This window comes from Gallus gallus, chromosome 8 (assembly GCF_016699485.2).
Source record: "Gallus gallus isolate bGalGal1 chromosome 8, bGalGal1.mat.broiler.GRCg7b, whole genome shotgun sequence".
Lineage (NCBI taxonomy): Eukaryota > Metazoa > Chordata > Aves > Galliformes > Phasianidae > Gallus > Gallus gallus.
In genome coordinates, this window is record NC_052539.1 from 26,393,788 (window position 1) to 26,411,703 (window position 17,916).

The window sequence follows — 17,916 nt, forward strand, 5'->3', positions numbered from 1 at the left end:
GATGGGTATAAGCCCAGGCCTTGTATGTGCAAAGACAGCCACCCCTAGAGCAGGAAGACCTCCAAACGTGCAGCCCATGGCCATTTACTGTGCAGCAGCATAGAGATTTAGGGATTGCAAGATGGTCTCTGAGTGATGAATGCATCCACTGTAGAAGAGACACAGCAAGAACAAGTGTGCCCATGGCTTACAACCGGCAGACACTTCCTTAGAGTTGCTGAGGGTGGAAATGAAGTAATAAGGCTTTTGAATTCATGTATTTTATCAAACTGATCAGAGAAAGGAGTAGGAGAGCAAGGGTGAGTCCCAGGGCTTGTCCTCATTGCAGTGTGCAGAATGCAGCCCTCCTGCCCTCCCCACTGCCCAAACACCATGCCAGGCTGCTGGCTGTGAGGAGCCCCAGCACTGCGGCCTGTAACCTAATAGGACAGCTGAGAAGGGAATGCTTTCCATCTTGCCTTCAGCAGCGAGGCAGGGCACAGAGCTGGAAGGGCTTGGGGCAGCGCGTGAGGCTGAGCGTGAAGGCAAAGCTCAGCACGGTGGCAGATGGAGCCTGGAAGGTGAACTTCTGCAGCAGGGCAGTGAAGAAGATGAAGAGCTCAGTCCTGGCCAGCTGCTCACCAGGACAGGCACGCTTGCCTGGAAGAGGAGCAAGGAAAATCATGCTCAGTCCAGAGCAGAGTTTAAGCATCACCCTGAATTGCTATTCTTACAGTGGGGAGGGTGTTGTGCAAGGGGATAGGTGGGCTTGCTGGTGCCATGGGACACAGAGAAGGACAATGCTTGCAGATGAAGGGCACTGGCTTGGGGTATCTGCAGCGTCAAGGCTCCTCTCACCCATGCTGCATTGCAAAGGCAGCAGGAGCTTTTCTTCCTAGCAAGGTTAGGTGGCAATGTTCACCCACACATCGTGCAGAAGGCGTCCCAGAAGTTCCCAGCTCAGCAGAGAGATGCAACCGTTCAGAGCAGCAAAGGGGGGGGGGGCTCAAAAATAAAAAGCACCCATTTACACAGCTCACACAGGAGGAAAAAGCCTTATTTTTCATCCTGCAATAACAAATTGATTTCCCTCCTGCCCACAGCAGTCAGTATTAACTGCTAGGGGATTTTCACTGCGGGAAGTGCCAGGCACGGGCTGCTATCAGACTGGGAACAGTTCTCCCCCACTCCAATGGGGGGGGGGGGGGGGGGGGGGGGGGGGGTGAAGAAAAAGCATTACAAAAAGCAAAACCGTCTCCCCATCCATCTTCCTACCTGCAGAGAAGGGCAGGAAAGCCTCCCGCCTCCTGTACTGGCCGTTCTCCAGGAAGTGTTCAGGATTAAAGGTGTCTGGAGTCTCCCACACATTTTTGTCAAACATTATTGAAGTCAGGCTGGTCATCAGCGTGGTACCCTGCAAGGGTGGGGGAAATGAGAGGTTGCATGAAGAGCCAACATGCTGCAAGACTGGGTTATTATTAGCTCTTCTCTACACGCATGAAGCAAGCTACTTCTTTTATTTTTTAATACACAAAATATTTTCCCCAAACAACATGGTTAAATGAGGGCAAAAGCTTGCAGGATTGTTCACTTTGATGTGCCACTGTATCTCCACTCTGTTGATCCATACCTTGGTGCTGTTGTGACTGGTGATGTTAATATCAATTGACTTTTAATTAATAAAGTCATCTTATCGTAAGGATTAAAAACAACTTAACCAAGTGATTTTCAATCAGTCTGCTTTACTTTACCTTTTATTAAAACTGTATCTGGTTTACCTTCCTACCTTCCATTAGGAGAAGGAAAAAAAAAAGTGTTCAAATCAATGTGCAGCAAAACACCCAGAACTATTAGTTTTAATTTGCCAAGAAGCAACTGATCATATCTATGCAAGAGACTTAATCTATCCAAATCTCATATTTGCTTTCATGATGTCAGAACAACATACATACATCAATAACTATTACTCGGCATTTACCGAGGGCTACTTTTAATAGATGTTCTTTAATACTCTGTGGAATTAACAAATACAAACTGTTTGCTTTCCTGTGTTTCTTGGACCTCTGCTCCCAAAATGCATGGAAGTCATTATCTGCAAAACTTGAGAGATAAGCCTTGAAAAAACTAAAGTGATGACCAATTAAACAGAATCTTACAGTTCTCTTCCATATGGAGGTGAGATCCAAGCAACCCTACAGCATCTGTCAGGATTACTTGCATTCTCTACAGCTGAGAGATGCCATAAGGTGCTGCAGGTTGGTGCCTCCAGGTGAGGTTTGAGATGTGGGCTTTGGAGACCCTGTGCTGGCAGGGTGAGGGGAGGGCTGTGTCCTGGGCACACCTTGGGCACGTGGAAGCCAGCCAGGGTTGTGTCATTGGTGGACATCCTGGGCACTCCCAATGGCACAATGTTGCCCATTCGCAGCACCTCGCTCAGCACTGCGCTGGTGTAGGGCATGTGCTCCTTGTCCTCCATGGTGGGCTGGCGGCACTGGCCAATCACAGCATCAATTTCAAGCTGCACTTTCTCTACAGAAACCAGAAATCCATATTAAAAAGAAAAGAAAGACATATATATACACACACACAACCTATGCTCAGAAAAGTTCTGAATGAGGAAGCCAGGCCACAAGCATATCTGTTACAAGAAGGAGAGGCAGCAAGGTCTTGTACTAAGGTGAGGGGTGTGCTGCTCAGATATAATAGCAGTATGTGTAGAAAAAGCAAAAAAGAATTCACTTACCTCAGGAAGGCTCACACAGCCCTCAAATAGGCAGAGATCTCAGACAAGATATTCTCACTTCCACTGCCAACCCTTAAATGATGTCTGGGAAAGAGTGGATCCTGGCTCCACCCCTTCCAATCACTCACATTGCATGCACCTGAGCTCCCCTGGGTTGGCCCTGCCTTCCCACCAGGTGCTCAATCAGTGGTTCAAGAAGTGACTTAGCATTTCCCCTGCATGTGTTCCATGTGGTGAGCCTGGAAACAACTCATTTTCTCAGTTTTCTGTTTCACTTATCTGGTTTTGGGCTATGTGATGGAGGAGCCATCAGTGGCCCTACCCTGAATGTGGGGGTACGCGGCCATGTAGAGCAGAGCCCAGCGGATGGCGGTTGCTGTTGTCTCTGTCCCAGTCAAGAAGAGGTCCAGTGTGGAGCAGAGCAGATTTTCCTCATGGAAATAGGAGTTGGTGTCACCCGTACACTTGCATAAAAAAAGACAGTGGAAGTGCTTGTTAGGGAAGAGATGCTTTCAAAAACTCAATCAAAATACCCAAACACCCTCCTGCAAATTCTCATAGGAACATAAATAAGTTCCCTGAGAGCCCTCCTATACCACTTGACAGAATGAGAAATAGAAGATAAAGTGTAAATACTTCCAAATGAAAAAAATATATATATATAAAAAATCTATGTGTTTTCAAAGCGATCAGACTCCTGCTGCTGCTAAAAAAATCTGACATGAAAGAGGTAAGAGAGGAAAAAGCCCATCTAACAAAGTTGCCTTGAGTCTTGTCTGCTCATTTTTGGGGTTAAGCTTTAGGTGACCATAGGTATTTCACTCTCACCTTTTCTATTTCCTTTAAGTAACAGTCAATGTAATCTCCCAAGTCAGACTGGTCCAAGTCCTCCTTGTGTTTTGCAATCACTCCCCTCACAAAACGCTGCAGTTTCTCCCAGTGCCTGAATATCTTCCTGAAGGGCCCTGGTAGCCATCTCATTATCAGAGGGAAAGCATTATACAGCTGATGAGAAATCAAACAGAGCACAAAAGCACTTACTGGGGTGAAAAAAGGTCAGATCTCACAGTTGAGATGGTAGTACAAATTATTAGTTCCACTTGCTCAAAGGATAAATCAGTTTTGATACAAAGGTCAATTAAGTGAATGAGGAGGAGCCCACTGGTGTTGGGGTTGGGAGGGAGCAAGTTGTCTGGTCCAAGCTGTGTGTGGCAATACAGAAGCTATGGCAGCCCCCAGAGCCAACTATTTTGGTAACAAACTTAGGCTCTCATTCATCTTGTCATACAATAAAAGCAGTGCAGAATCTGGTTAGGAGAAGGGTAGAAGGGGGGCGATGGGAATATTGACTGAATGCTATTATTTTCTCTTCTTTTTGTAGAAATGTAGATATTTAAAAGGTGTTCTTTTTCTTTTTGCCATTGCTCTTCTGTTCTGTTTGGTACAAGGTTGACTTTACAATCCCACAGTCTTTTTTTTTTCTCCATGTGCCTCAATCATTTTAACTCGCCTGCTTTCCTGATGGATTTAATGGATTAACCCAGCCTCACGTAAATTAATACCCGTGGTCATTTCTCTTACAACATGACTCTTTTTCTACAGGGAAAAGCAGATTGCTTCAGTACCTTAGAAACTCGTTTCCAAGCACTTACATGGAGCTGAAGTTACAAAAGCAACAGACTGGTTTTACCTGGCCCCAGAAACTTCCTATCAGCAGCAGTGTTTCTGCAAGCAAGTGCAGTAATTCCTGGAAGTTGCTGTCATGGTAGTCGAAGCGGTTCCCAAAAGTTATAGAACAGATAATGTTCGAAACAGCGCTATTAATTTTGTAATGAGGGTCAAACGGTTGCCCTGAGGGGGACAAAATGAAAGCTGTGAGGTTTGGTTTTTAATCTCGGATATAACATTCTGTACCAGATCAACAGGTGTGAAAATGGGGTAAGGCCTCACCTACTACCTACTCATGCTGATGCAAGACTCTGTCTTGGGGTCCCACCACCTCTAAAAGCTATGTGCTATGAGCCCAGCGTTCTTTCTCCGAGGACATCCCCTTCCATCTAGGCTGTGGCACACCCCAGTGTTAGTACCAAGCTTCTGAAGTAGGATCTGAGCCATTTCCCAGTGGAAACAAGCAGTTATGGCTGTTGGGCTTGTTTGCTCCAACTGGTCATAAGTGTCTATCTTAAACAGCAAGAGAAGTTCCATTCAGAGCTTTGCCTGGGGCAGGAAACTTAAGACCAATCACACTGCAAACATGTCATTGTACTGGCCTTTGTCTGTGCACCACAAAGAATTCAAGCAGGAAAATCCAGCAATAGCTCACGTGGCCAACAGACATGATGCACATCGGCTCCTACAGGAGCAAAGCGTGGCATGATGCTCATCACATCTGCTTCCCTCAGGAGAGGTATCGAGCAGAGGTCACCATCTCCCAGGGCACATTTAGAAAGCCCAGATCACTACTTGCTGTGACAGGAGAGAGTAATATCTGTAATGAGTCCAGCATGGCCCTGAGCTGTGCAGGCGCGGTGGGGAGTATCGTGTTGAGATGCAAGGCACCATGCACAGCACTGCTCATCTCTCCACTCTCTGAGAAAGTAATTAAGCTGGGCTGGTGCTCAGATACCAGAGTGATGGACAAGATCACTATTTGTCATTACTAATGGGAAGAAAGGCCCAAAACTGCAGCTTAATTAGTTTATTGATTAGGACTATAAAGGACTATAATCAATTGGCAACATGAAGTATTTGGCCTGTTCAGAGCAACAGCAATTAAAATGGAGCAAGTTCAGTATATAATTTCACAATTCCTATTTAGATCTTTCTTGTTTACTATATATAGCTCCATAGAATTAGCTAAACCCCATCTGCTTCTATTTAAAGCTGAAGTGCAACATCACCCATATACCAACATACAAATTATTCTTACTAATATCTCTCTGGCACTTCTTAAAAGCCTGACCATAAAAGAGCAAAGCACAAGCTTCATCTGTGCATGATACAAAAGGAAAGCCTGACTAAACAAGTTTTAAAATACTTTGCAAAACCAAGGACAAGCAGAGGTTAACTGAGCCTCTGAGCGAACGTGCTTGATATCATGAGAGCTGCATTTCTGCCTTTGTAGGCTATAGAAAGGGCTTTCTTAGACACATAAAACATACCGATTCTAGTAAGCACTTAGTATATATTTGTTTAATATTAGTAAGGAAGAATTGAAATGGCAGACCTAAAAGGCACAATCTGGAAGTCTAAGATAGAGATTCGTGCTACTGCGGAGTTGCCCTGCATATTAGGAGTCACACTGGTGTGAATTCATCTGGCAAGGGGCTGGCTGAAAGCTTTGGGCACAGTGCTGTCCATGGGCCGCCTACCCTTCTCTTCCTCCATCGCCTCCACGAGGTACCGGCTCTCCTCTTGCACTTTTGACTCAAAACTGACCGCAATGCTTTTCAGCGTTGCTGAAACAAACTTTCTCTGTTGCCTCCATATGTGACCATTTGAGGATATGAGACCTGTAGAAAAACAGGCAGAAAAAAGCTACCTCTGTGTGGAACATGAGTGACAGGATTCAGAAATGGCTATCAGTCTTAAAAACCCCAAACCGAAGCAAACAAGAACTACAGACATTGAGAAGCTATAGCTTTGCCTGGGAATTAAAATTCAAGGGTAATTGGCTTATGCTAAATATCTAGCTTTATGGATTTTCTACTTTGTTACTTTGCGTGGGAAAAAAAAAGGTGTAAGCCAAAATACTCTGAGTACGATCACGCTGCTGGCAGATCTGCAGCAGGAGCAGCAGAACCCGTCTCTGGAGACACGTGTAGCCAGGGAGAGAAAGAAAAGGGGAGATAAATCCAAAGGGAACACTCTTCAAGGGGCACTGGGCAGCCTGCATTTGTTTCTTGTCTTTCACCCAACTCAACACATCACGTGGATCCCCGTTTTATACCTAAATCCCAGACAGATTCAAATATATACCTGTGAGATTATTAGGCTGAGTTCAGTTCTTGTCTTCCTCTACACACAAGCTTTTATTGGCACAGTTACTGAGGGCTGAATTCAGCCTCCTTCACTCTAATTGTTATCATTGCAAATAGATGAAAAATTTCTGCCAGAATCTTGGAAGCTATACTTACCAAAGCCTCTAAAAATTTCTTGGAGAAGTGGAATATGTGGTCGATCTGCAAATATTTCAGCCTGGTGGACAAGGGCTTCTCTCACCATCTGGTACCCACTGACCACCACAAAAGTCAGACCTCCAAACTGCACGCTGAAGATGTTTCCATACCTCGCAGTAAGCTGAAAGAGAGCCCATCACTCTCTGAGAGCAAGAAGATGGAGAGTTTCTAAATGAACATAGACAAGACCTGGGATCTAACTTTGAGTTTATTTCCACTTGGAGCACTGGGTTGGGCTTAAGAAAAATCCAAACCCAAGTCTTCCACAGGTCCCACTCAACCTAAACTATTTCACAAAGGCTGGAGATGGCACAAGCAATATTAGTAAGCCGTGGTGTGGCAGGCATGGTTTGCATATTGGCTTTCACCAGGCTGTTGTGTCAATTTAACTTGAATCCAGGGACTTTATGACTGATGGGCACCTGCTCCTTCCCTCTTCTTCACAGGAAGAGTGCAGAAGGAAAAGGATCCACCTGGGTCACTGAGACCAGGCTCTTGCTGCTGAAAGCAAGGCACAACACATACACTATTTCACCAACTTTGTAAGTAGTGAGATTTCTTGCTCCAGCTGTCACAGTTAGAAAGTGGCTCCAACTGCTGATGCTCAGAAAACTTCCTCTAATTTTAAGCCTGAATGCATTTATAGCCAATTTATAGCCATTTTCCTTGCATGGACATTGCGAGCATTAGCCTCTCCTCTTCAACATTTAGCTCCCTGATGTATAAGGGCAGAGGACAATTATATCCTCTCTTGGGTCCTCATTTGCTAAGGAATTCAGTGCACACGCTTCTTAGTGTGACTCTGCAGGAGAGGTCATGCATGGTCACCCTGAACTGACATGGTGGATAGTGAAATGAGCCTGGGATCAAATGGGCAGCTTTGACAGTGCTTGCATGTAAATGAATGTGATTAATTTTATTAGTAATAATTATATATGTTGGTAAAATGGCCTGAGTGTACTGCCTCTGTTCCCTGGGGGATAGTCCTGCTAATGGCTGGGGTAGATGAGATGGGGTCCTCTTTTAAATCAAAGCAAGAGACTAAAAGTCAAACACCAGAAGGATACTTGCAACCAGCACATCAGAACCTTATTTCCCACTTTCTCAAAGAAGGTACTCCACGTGTATGAACTATCACTCTATTGTTGGCTCTGGAAATCTTTCTAAAGCTATCACTGCCTCTTTCTGTGACAAAGAAGCAGCCACTGAGGTGTTTAACTCTGGAACTCTGGACCTTAGTCTTTCTTTCAGATGTATTGGTGCAAATTGCAGGTCTCTGGGCAAAGACAGTGACAACACAATTTTCAGAGGTGATGTTCTTTGCTCAAACAATTTGTTTCCCACCCTCCAAACCATTCCTGAGCTGAAGCACAAAATGATAAAATGAGAAGAAAAAGGAGGAGCATGCAGACATGTTCTTTATACTCTGGTGCAAATTTCCTCCTTTGTACTCTGGTACAAATTTCCTTCTGATCAAACTGTCCAACTCCTGTGGAAGAGGGGGTGGCAGCAAGGGATAAACCCAACAGTCGTCTACATTGTTATTATACAGCTTGTAAACCAGAAGTTACCTTTGTTTTGCCTTTGATAGGTGACAAAAATCACTGAAAAGATACAATATTATTAGTAGGAGAAATGTCCATGAAGGTCTTACCTTCTGCATCTCCAGATGGAGAGGTTGCCTTAAATCCACAATGGTTCCCACAAGAGGAAATAGCTGTGGCCCAGGAGGGAAATTCCTGGGACGTCTCTTTCTCACAAAGTCAATAATCAAAAGAAACATGACAAGAACCACCAAGAGCATCGAAACGTTCAGCTTTCCCAATTGGGAAATGGGCCAAAAGCGAAAATCCATCTTGGCTGACGAACTCCCAGTTCTTCATCCCAGGAAAGCACTTGATGCTGGTGTTAAACTTGCTGAAACAGGAGTAAGGAGGGACTAGGAAGAAAAATAGCGAGGATGCCCATAGCTCACTGGGACAGGACTCGCCATGGGCAAGTTGCTTTGCATAGGCAGCTAGCGCCCAGTGATGACTTGCTGATTAATTTAAACACTGGGACCCTCAAACACTGGCCAAACAAAAGCAATCTTTCAAACCTTCGGCTTTACATCTCGGTCAAGGGCCTAATTTCCTTATAGAAGAAAATTCCTCCCCTCTGCCCTTAACAAGGAGCTCCTTTATACAGACACCTAACCGGGATTATAAGCATTACAAACATTTGAGGTTAAGAGAAAGCAGCTTACTTAGCTAATTACATATGGTGGGCATTGCATAATTTAAAAACTGTAAGGCATCTGAGGTGATGGACAGCATGCGAGTCGCCAAGGGGCTGATCCTGTTAAGCGCTAAGCACTGTCTGCGAAGGACTAGATGTCTTCAGCACCCTCCAAAGCCTACTCGGCTTTGCTGGAGTCAGGTGAAGTTCGGACAAGGGAAGCACTGTGAGAGCTCTAGGCTCAACTTAGATGAGAGTTAAAGGAGCTTAATTTTGAGAGTGAGAACATAGGCTCATGTGCTTGTTGGCTAAAGGAGAGATTGGAACTTACTTCTTTTAATCTCCCCGGTTTCCGCAAAGCTCCTCTGAATAAAGCTTCATGCTGTCCAGGGGAAGGCTGCAATGGACTGACAGTGACCTCCATGTCCGTGAACCACCCTTGTGTCAGCTGCCAATATTTTAGCTTTGATTTGTTTCCAGATCGTTTATATCTGTCTATCTATATGTATGTCACCACTTAAGAACTGTACTTCACAAACTACATTTATACTGATGCGGAACTGTCAATAATGATTTTTAACTGTCTGGCCTAGCAATTATGATGAGAATGTTAGTAGAGCCTGGGTCTGTTCAGCCTGGGGAAAAGAACACTGAGAGGGGATCTGATAAATGTTGATAAATATCTAAAGGGAGGTGGGAGGCAAATGGATGAGGCCAGGCTCTTCTTGGTGGTACATACCAATAGGACAAGGAGTAATGGCCTAAAACTTGAACATAGGAAATTCCATACTGACATGTGGAAGAACTTCTTTATGATAAGGGGGATGGAGCACTGGAGCAGGCTGCCCAGAGAGGTGGCAGAGTCTCCTTCTATGTAGATATTCAAGACCCATCTGGATGCCTACCCACTTGACCTGTTGCAGGGAACTGCTTCAGAGGGGTTGGACTTGATGATTTCTTGAGGTCCCTTCCCACCCCTGCAATTTTGGGATTCTGTGAATGGTAATTTTTTATTTTCTTCAACAATTTCCAGCAGGCTTCAGTTTTTTAGAAAAGAAAAAATGAGCAACAACACAACAGCATATCTTCATGGGAAATAATCTTTGGGCAAAAGATGTTGATATTTCTCTCTATTTCTCTTTAATGTCCATGTACTTTATTACATATTGACTGCTGTGCCACATACAGACTGTATGACAGATTTGCACCTTAGTTAGCACAAGATTCCTCTTTAAGGGTGATGCCTATCTGCAACCCAACACTCTTAGTTTTGAAATATTATCTACAGGTTTTGGGATTGGGCACAAACTATGGATCCGTAACAGGAGAAACATTGCACATCACTGGTCTGTACTGTACCATCACTGCAGCACAGCTGTGAGCAGTGGTGGTTGGGCACTCTTTGCTTGTCCCCTCGCTGGTGCATCTGGGCTGCTCCCTTGTCTCTTTACATCGCTGCACCCTCTCAGTGCGGTGAGCTGAGCCTCGGAGGCTAAATCAGGATAGTGGGCTCGTGCTCTTCATCCTGGCATCGGGGAGATGACTCGGTTGGTGGAGGTGTCAGCCTACAGCATGCTCAAAGGGACTGTGATGATAAGGCGTCAACTTCTGCTAGCCCAGTTTCACTCCTCTGTTCTTCGCTATGCCATATGATTTGTCAGCATGCACACAGAGTGCAGATCCCTCTACCACTTGTGGCTGCTGTGAATTGGGCTACGTGCAAAGCCAAGGTGTTAATGTGTTCTTCTGGGTGGTGTTGTGGGGGTGGATGCATCGTGGTTGACAGGAGAAATGTTATTTTTAGCTGGAGGAGCACATTTTGCATGTACTCACATGTGTCTTGTCAGTCAGAAACCTCATGCCTATTACTTTGCCTTGAAGATTCCTATGTCCAAATGCATCTCTTCACAAAGTCCTTAACTTGACAGATTTATTAAAAATCAGGGAAGAGCACTCCAGCATTACCACACCTCTCCTAATCTTGGTAGGCAATAACACCTGTAAGTTACCATTGCAACGGTGCTGTTTTGGGTCCCATCTTTTAATCAAATCAGAGCACAATGATGCGTAAATCCTCAAAGAACTCAGGAAGTCACAGCACTACAGCATATGGGAAAAGAAAAAGTGTTGGACAATTTTTATTTCTGCAGTCTCTGCAAAACCTTGTCACCTAAAAGGTAAACCTGTGTCCCTGGGCAGCACCACAAACACAGGAATATAGACCTTTTCTTATCTATTAGCCAAAATGTGAATTCATGCAGGATAAGGATGGTACGCCAACACCTAATAGGGAGCAGTTTGTAAGCCCACCTTCCCCATTGCCTCCTAGAATGCTCTTCTAACCACAGTATAAAATTTTTGGCCATCTCACCTGAGCTCGTGGGTATCGGGCAGAGAGATACACTGTGCCATATTGCATGGACACACACCCATCACTGCTTAAATATTAAGGCATCTTGATCAGCCAACAGACAGAAATTGGCCCATATGCTTTGTACCTTCTTCCCTGGCTAGATGTCTAACTGTGTGCAGAAGGTTTTGAAACACAAAGAGAAACATTCTGTTAAAAACTCAATTACCATTTGTTTTTCAAGATATAGTATCCCATTATTTTTTCCAGAGAAGTGAAATTCAATAAGGTTACAACAGAATGTAGTCCAACAGTTACCGTACTTCCAGAGCATTATTTAAGCTACAGAATTTCTTAATGATTAGAAACATATGTAGGAAAAATCACATGCAAAATGAGAATGACTGGAGACAATTTTCCCCCTGAACACTTTTTTGCAGTCGAGTAACAGCTCTGTGGTTCCCCCCGCAGCCTGCAGGACCTCCAGGGGACGCGGGAGGTGTGGGATGCCCACCTGGCCATGCCAAACAACAGGCCCAGAAAAGTCAAAGGAACCAGGGAATATTTGGCTGCTTCTTTCTTTCTCACAACAGACCCAGAAAAAACGTTTTTGCTGGTGAACAACCCCTCTGTGTGCATGGGGCCACGTCCCAGAGGGCTTTGTGCATGCACAGCTGCCTCTTCGTGATCCAACCCAGGTGAGTCCAAATGGACCCAGAGGCGATGGCGGCTTTGGACATTCATTTCCTTTTAGGATTTGTGTTATTGGATCTGGTGAAATCTACGGGAGATTTGTAATTGCAGAAAGTGAAGAGCTGTGAGTCCTGCAGTCCTCCTGGAGCAACCTCTGGAGTATGTGCTTGAACCCAATGCTAACAGGGGGAAAAGCCAAAGTTCCACTCTTGAGGTGACTTCACCAGTATGAAAGTTCACCCATGGGAGCTGAGGGCTCAAATATCTCAGGGAGTCCAAGCCCCAAAATCAGGGAAGATGGTCTCTTGTTGCTGCTGTGTGTGCATGGAAAATACTCAAGCATCTCCAATTTTACATCTCCCCTTATTCCTACCTAGGAGTAGGTGCAAATGCTCTCCCACATACCTCTCACGTATTACCTCCTGGCCGTAGTGGAGCTTCCAGAATGGATTAAAGCTGTAAAACAGGCGGCTGTCACTGTGAATGGTTAAACTGAGGTGTTTTGAGCCTAAGCTGAGCAATATGAGTGTACCTATAAAGTGGCCCTTGGTGCAACCCAGTCAGGTTTCCAGAGGATGGCACACTTGGTTCCCTTCCGTAACAGACCACCACTTCCCTTTTCTGCCATAGAAGACAGTTGTGCTGAAGGGCTTTTCTTCACATTTCCCAGCCAGATAATTACACGCAGGTAGCAGGAAGCACATGGGGACCCCTGCCTGTGCCTCCACACCCCAAACACCTCCACTTTTTGGTCTTCAGGACAAGATTTTGTTCTCTTTGCTGCATTGCTTTTGCCAGCTCCATGCAGTGATATGCCCACATGGCCACATCGAGTCAGATTTGGGGGTGCTGGACTGTGCTCAGCATTGGGCTCCCACACCAGAGTTCTTCCTTTGGCTCTCGGTAAACCTCTGAAATTCTCTCCTTCCTAAGATGCACCTTTTCAATATTCACAGAGAAGAGTACAGTCACATATTCCTCTCAAAGCCACAAGGACTTGACTAGAGCTAAAATGTCATTTATGTACATATCACAAGCGTTTTTCTAGGCACAGATGTCTTTCTGGTGCCAATATGCTGTTTATGTACTTATCTGTCACAAGCACATGTCTACATACATATGCCCTGCTGGCAGAGGCACAGAGCATTTTGAAACTCTTATTAGACTGCTAATGAATAATACGCATACAAAGGAGAAAACAGAAGGTGGATCTATCAGGAACAGCCTCTTTCTTAACTACCTTTTAATTGTAGGAGAGGAAGAAAAGAGATGAATTTTGATATGTTGGCATCTGCGAAGGCCTGCTTAGCAGCACCGAACACCATCGTTTTAAAAGCGGATTTTTCACAGGTTTGGGTATTTGGGGGAGAGAAGGGAGGAGGGGGGGAGGGGGGGGGATTTAAAAAAAAAAAAAAACCCACAAAATTTTGACACTGAGAGTATTGCAAATCCTGGTGCCAATGATGTACGATAGTGTGATTGTCACCATGGAATGCTGAAAAGCCCGAGCAGCTGTTTGGCATATTGACAGTGCGAATTCGGAGCGTTTTAAATGCAAATGACAGTATTCAATTGATCGCACGAAAACAATGGGTCATAGCCTTACCTTTCCTTGGCTGCGCTCTGAATAATCAGTCTGCAAATCCATGCACAATGGGGATATTGTACGCGTTCTGGGGATTTTGTTCCCCGCGTGCACCGGGTCGGTGCAATGCCTCTTTTTGGGCAGAGCTGAAAAGAGGTTCTGCTGCACGGTCCAGAGCATGGGGTGAGGTGGTGAAAGGGGCATAATTTGCCCCAAATCCACCACGTCCTAAGTGTCAGCCTGTTTTTCTTCACTTCTATCCTTTCCTGCTTGCCCTTTAATCATTCCCAAGGGTGGCTGGCTTTCTGCCTGACTTGTCTCCATTATACCCTGCTGCAGTCAATATGGCAAGCAGAAATCAGCGGGAGAAGGCATATTCTGCTCTCAGTGAGAGCCAGTGGGAGGGAAGGAGATCAGGCCAGCCAGCTGCAACCCCGGCCCAGCAGGCAAACCAAAATCCAGCTCACAAAGCTGCCACCAGGCATCTCAGTCTTGCTTCTTCCATCGTGTCCCTTGCCCGCAGCCAACAGCAGGTAAAGGTCTTCTGTCTCCCAACCCAGTGTAGTAGGGAGGGTAAGCACGAAAACCTGGCCATGGGGGAATTTCCACTGAAAGCACTCTATGCAGTGGTGGAAAGAAAGAGGTGGGGGCGGTCACCTCAATGGGAATGGGAACCCGAAGTGTCACTATAGGCAGGGCTGGGATGTACTGAGCACCTGATGGCTGGTTTGAGTCTCCAGGGCTGGCCACATGGTAAAAGGAAGGCAATTGCTGTCACTTCTGAGTATCTCCAACCAGAGATTTTCTAGATCCACTTTCTTTAGAAATAAAGGTAAAAGAGATGTAGGAGTACCTTGGGGTAAAGACACCACCCAGACTGTGCCACCAGCCCATGGAGGTAGGGGTTCACAATCAGCATACACTTCACATCCACTTTGAAGAATTTTAATTAATTTGGTGTGTTTTTTTCCCTTTCCTTATTTTGTCAGCCTGAAAAAGCCTTCTCAGAACCACAAAGCTGTGTTTTACCGTCTCCCTTTATGCCTTCACCCACCCTCTGCAGTTTTAGTCTTGAGCTTTGGGGGGTCAAAGCTTTTGGATCTCCTTACCCTCCGGGTACTGTTGGAGTTGGAAGGGACCTCTAAATGCCACCTGGTCCAACACCCCTGCAATGAACAGGGACACCAACCATTCCGTCAGGTGCTCAGAGCCCATTCAACCTGATGTTCTGATGACTGATGTTCTTTAGAACACTGAGTGGGAGTCTACGTGGTGGTCTCCAGAAACCACTTTCCTTCTAACTCGCCAGTTAGAAAATGTTCCATTTTAAATGGGGATGTTCATGAAGAGCTGGGGGTTGGAGGGTATCATCAGCTCAAAGGCTCCACAATTGTTTTCAGGCTTTCCTGATCTTTCCCAATAATTTAGGACATACGTGCTGCACAGGTATGAAAATCAGCTGAATTCTGTAAAAGGTTAAATCACACCAATTTCAGTGTTCAGCCTTTCTGTCTCTGAAGGAAGGCGATGAGTATAACCCAACATCATTATGATGTTTTCTCTTCTAAGATAAATCTGTTTACCTGTAAAACAGACACATTAAAAAGCAATCAGCCAATAGAAATAATTAGTTACAACGTAGGCACATGATCTGCTTAGCCTCTGGAACAGGGCAGTTTCTTGCTTAGCTTGAACTCATTGCTGATGGATGCTCGGTAAAAGGTCTTGGAGACCCTGTGCTCAGCTAAATGCTGGGGAGAAAAAAAATGATTGCTTCAGAGAGACATTGCTCAAGTCAGCTCTGCAAGAAATTCATCACCAGCAGCATTGGCTCCGCGCATGAGCAGTGGTGTATGGAAGCTGAGCTGCAGAAAGTAACAAAGTGAAGGAGGGGAATGCCACATACCATGAGCATGGGGGAGTGCATCATTACCCAAAGGGAGGACTGATCCTTTTTAGAAAGCTTTTGTTCGGTTAAAGACAATGCTCACGGGGGGGAGATATATTTGTGAACAGAAAGCCTTTGTTTTCTGTGAACAAAGAGAACTAAACACAGATTGCTAACGGATAACCTCTTAATCAAACTATTTAAAGTTTATTATTATTTGAGCTTGCTATCAGACAAGCAGGACTGGTTTCTGGTACCTAAGAGCTCAAGATCCAAGCACTTGTTGTTGGAAGGAAATGTGCAGCTAACTTCTGCTTAGCTCCAAGTGTCCAGAAGGACATGGTAAGAGCAAGAGTAGCGGCTGCTGTGAAGGCTGCTGCCTCCATCATACACGTCTGGGCAGGATGCTGTTCAGTATAAACATTTAAAAGAAGCAGATGGCTGCACTGGGGCAGGAAGGCTAATGCTTAGTCCGAGTCCTTCTGAGGAAAGTCCTCCTGAAGGTGAGCAGGAATTGCGGTCTCCTTTGCACCAAAGACTTTTTCTGAGACCTTTTATCTGGAAGGTGGAGTCCAGAAATCCGCAAGGTCTCGTGGACACACAAGGAAGCACTCAGCTTCTTCTTGAATAGGAAAAAAAACCCACACTGTTTACACATAGCTCTCCTGCTTAGCACATCTGGAGCAGAAGAGAAGTCTATGTTTAGCTAAACAGAGGGTTTAACCTCGTTCTTTCTGGAGGAGGAGGATAACAATAAAAGCACTCCGCAGTTATTGCTTATGATAACAGGATCAGTAGAATTTTTCCAATCTTCCTCCTGCTGGCAAACGGTAGAAGGCAGAAAGTCTTGTGGAGACAGAAGGAATAAAAGCAAAATTTCTTGCAGAAGACTGGAAAACTTTCCCAAAGCATTTTTCTTTAAACTTAACCGCATGATTTACAAGCTTATTATTAGTTCCCCCCCTCCTTTACATAAAAAGAGAAATTTAAAAAGTGTAGATTAGCACATTTTTGGATATCCTCCAAGCTCTCCGCTCCTCTGCAGAAAGGGTTATTTTGACAAATCAAAGATCCCTTTTTGGGTGGCCTGGAGAGACGCAAATCTGTGCTCTGTGTGGCAGAAATGACAGCTCCGCGAGGAACGCTTCCCTGCGTCTCTCAGGCACTTACAGAGAGACAAACGCAGTGTACCTTCTCACTGAGCTTTAATAAATCACTCTCTGGATGTTCCTGAGAACTCCCAGTTCAGGGCTCTGTCCCTGCAGGCACCCAAGGCCAGGCTGGATGGGGTTCTGAGCACCCGATGGAGCTGTAAGTTTCCCTGTTCATTGCAGGGGAGTTGGACCAGACGGCCTTTAAGGGTCTCTCCCAATTCAAATAATACTTCGATTCTATAAACATGGGCTGGGAACTGCCTTGGGTACCACCCAGAAGCTAGCACAGCTTTTTCAGTAAGGGAAAGCACTGTGAGACCATCTTCAGAGGGGACCAACAATGAGGAGGATTTGTTTGGTGGCAATTTATCCTTCACCTTGCATTTATCTGCTGCTTATCACACAGTCCTAGTGTTTCTACATTGCTTGATAACTCTTTCAAAGATGAGCAACACCTGGGGCACGTAGGACTTGTATATTTGCAAAAAAATGCTGGTGAATGAAAGGCATCACTGTGGAGAGCACCCATTGCAGCAGGGTGCATGCTGCCGTGCTTCTTCTAGTAGCAAAGTGTCTTTTGTAAAAAAAAAAAACTTAGATGCATACATTGACTTACCATGTTGGCCAACAGCAGTACAACTGGAAGTGCCCTGGTGTCACCCACACCTATGGCACCAAGATAGACCTCCTAATGCCATCCATGGGGCATCCCAGGTTTCTCACCAGGCCAAAGGGCCACCAGCGATCGCCAAGTACCCAACAATAACTCCTCATGGTCTCAAAGCATACGTTCACATCAAGGGATTAAAATGTGTATTGGAAGGCTAAATAGGTCAGTGGCAAAAGCACACAGAGCAGCTCAGAGAGGCAGTATAAGAACAAGTCAAACAACAGTGAAAGAAACAATTGCCCTGGAATGGAAAAAAATATATATATTCACTTAAAGGCAATCTTCGTAAACAGGTTGAACAAGACTATGAGGCTGGAGGAACAGATGGGAAAATGGAACAAACAGATGGAAAAATTCTATTTCTGAAAAAAAAATTCTATTTGTAAAGCTATAGCTACTTTCAATGAATGCTTTAATGCTAGAGAGCTGAGGCATCAGAATATTCGTAACAAGGCCACA

General features: G+C 45.0%; 1 protein-coding gene across 1 annotated transcript; it reads right to left on the reverse strand.

Moving 5' to 3' along the window:
- Window positions 1–249: 249 nt before the first annotated feature.
- On the reverse strand, window positions 250–9,827 carry CYP2J19 (cytochrome P450, family 2, subfamily J, polypeptide 19). The gene is made up of 9 exons (XM_422553.6): window positions 8,555–9,827; window positions 6,859–7,021; window positions 6,094–6,234; window positions 4,413–4,573; window positions 3,551–3,727; window positions 3,045–3,186; window positions 2,321–2,508; window positions 1,255–1,393; window positions 250–639 (listed from the first exon to the last, which is right to left on the reverse strand). The coding sequence occupies exons 1-9, from the start codon at window positions 8,753–8,755 to the stop codon at window positions 461–463; spliced, it is 1,491 nt and encodes a 496-aa protein (XP_422553.3). The 5' UTR covers window positions 8,756–9,827; the 3' UTR covers window positions 250–460.
- Between the last annotated feature and the right edge of the window lie 8,089 nt (window positions 9,828–17,916).